Genomic DNA, 2500 nt, shown 5'->3' with positions numbered 1-2500 from the left:
TTAGTGAGGGAGTGCAGTGGAAGCAAGAAACAAATCTCATAACTTATATTGTCTATTGAGTCATTAAAAAAGCATGAAAATTTAGATTCCATCTGATGAATCTAAACTCTGTTGAAGCCCTGGATTTTAATGCAACTTTCAGTGCATGTACGATCCAGATTCTTGATATTCACTTGACAGGTGCTAAATACTGACACAACCTCTCCTGATACTTTTATTAAAGACAATAATACAATTTATTATTCCACTATTACGCCATTTTACCACATTTTGTCAAGAGAACGTGCAAAATATGATACGGTAATACACTGTAGTGTCCCAGTTTGACTGGTTTAGAACAGAGTAAATATGGACGGAACGGGAGTTTTTCAATGAAACAAATTGTTTTCAATGCGATACAAACCCTGAGAATTTAGCTTCTCATCCCTTGTCTCTCGTCATTTCGTTTATACAATCAAATAAAAGACATTTGGCTGGCTTTCTGTGCTGTTTACATCATTTGCAAGGGCCCTGAAGGATAGGTGATGCATTTTTTTTAGAAACACTCTTACCAGATAAATTTGAATCAAAATAACACCTTTTTGTAGTGGAATAATAAATCTCTTATTCGATGGTTTAACATATAATACTAGTGGACATTTTGCTCATTGCTCGTATTTTACCTCACCCCTGTGGGGCTCCCAAAAATACTATGCAACTCGCAAAATATCTGTGCGTATTATATGTTAAACCATCGAATAGATGTTTGTATAACCGCACAAATTTGAAACTTACAAGTGGTTTTATCTAATGTGTTGAATTTTGCTCTGGGAAGATGGGTGCTCTAAAATTTAAGTGGAAGTAAGGATCGTATGTATACATGTATGTATTTCTGGATGCCAAGTTTGTTGTACAGTCTGTACTTCAAAATTTATCTAATCATTTGAATTATGCATTATGTCTTGTTATCTCACCCCTAACAGGAAATGCAGGCGGTTGCGAAGGAGGTGGAATGATAGGTGTCTATGAATATGCCAAGAATGATGGTATACCAAGTGAAACCTGTAATAACTATCAAGCTAAAAACCAGAAATGCACACCATTCAACCAGTGTGGTACCTGTACTACATTCGGAGAGTGTCATCCAATCTCAAATTACACAAAGTGGAAAGTCAGCGAGTATGGTAGGTGGCCAAACAGCCTACTTTGAAATGAAAGTTAGGAAGATCATTGCGGGAAGGTAAAAATGTTAAAGTGGTTGTAAGCAAGCCTAGAAAAATCCTGTTTGAGCCTTGATTTTTTCAGTCTCCCTTGCAACTACTCACAATATACATTGCTTATCTTACTGCAATTATCTTTCTTAGTTTTACTTCATGTTCATTGTGCAGTTCCAGTATATCATAGTTATGTGAGTATATCAAGGCTGGAAATTAAGAAGAAAGTTAACAAGGAGTAGAAGAGGTTATTGCTTTGGTCTTGTTTCTATTGTCACTAAAAAGAGCGCATCAGAAACAGTTCTTGGAAAGCATCGTGTTCAGCATAGTAAGAAGCACTGAATAACATTGAGTAGCAAATCTGACTTTGTATTATTGAGCTAGACTTAACAACTGGAGGCAAAGTTTTGACTGATTGAAATCTCTTAGATGCAAATTTATAAGGAATCTTTAGTCACAATTGGTTCAAAGTTCTCGCGCCACTTTTTCTACCAATCAGAAGTGAAACCAAAACCAATCGTGGCTTGCGCGTGCACATTTTCCCGCGCTTTGTGTCGGCTATGTGTAATTACTTCGAGGTTTCATTGGTTTTCTGGATTGTCTCCGTCCTTTTTGATTGGCCAAAGTAATTACTTTGGTTTTGGTTTTACGGCACTCATTTGAAAACCGCTCTAAAAGGACTAGTTTATTTGATTAGGAAATAAAAATTCAGAGATAGGATATCGCTGACTTTTAAGCCGGCTAGGGATATCACTAGGTTTGTTTACTACAAATATTACTTAAGTAATACTAGGCATGTCATACATGTAAGTCTATCTGGATTGTTTTTCAAGGGGCGGGTGTCACATGGACAACCCACACTTCCTCGTGTGTTATTAGGTTTAGTTGTTAGCAATCAATATGTTTGTATTAATGCATGTCTGAATCTACGGCAACGTCACAATCTTGCTTAGCAACCATGTGATGATTCTTGAGCACGTGCTGTAATCAAGATGGTGGGGTTTCCAATGTTCCAATCGCTTGTGGTGTGGACCTTCGTATAAAACAACAACAGCAAGAACCATACTGTAACTGATAATTACAAATTCTCAATTTTCACTAGTGTATTTGTGCGTTCTAGAATCCTTATGAGATATAAGGCGAGATTGCTGTCCTCATTTTGTTAGCGAACTGGACTTTGGGCGTGGTGAACCACGAGTTTGCAAAGCAGAAAGGTGTCTGATGCGTCCCTTGGTCGGGATGAAACGAGCTTCGTAAGACTAACCACGAACAATGTATTTTCACAAGAAAGCAAGTGATCGCAATGT

The 2500-nt window shown here is 37.4% G+C and overlaps 1 protein-coding gene across 1 annotated transcript in view; it reads left to right on the top strand.

The window, feature by feature from the left end:
- LOC138043078 (cathepsin Z-like) overlaps nucleotides 1-2500 on the top strand; it is a 14774-nt gene that overhangs the window by 7164 nt on the left and 5110 nt on the right. Inside the window, exon 3 of the mRNA XM_068889191.1 lies at nucleotides 963-1163. Coding sequence (XP_068745292.1) covers nucleotides 963-1163 — 201 coding nt within the window. The remainder of the gene's footprint in view (nucleotides 1-962; nucleotides 1164-2500) is intronic.

This window comes from Montipora capricornis, chromosome 3 (genome assembly GCF_036669925.1).
Source record: "Montipora capricornis isolate CH-2021 chromosome 3, ASM3666992v2, whole genome shotgun sequence".
Taxonomy (NCBI): Eukaryota; Metazoa; Cnidaria; class Anthozoa; order Scleractinia; family Acroporidae; genus Montipora; species Montipora capricornis.
This window is presented reverse-complemented; position numbering and strand designations above follow the sequence as displayed.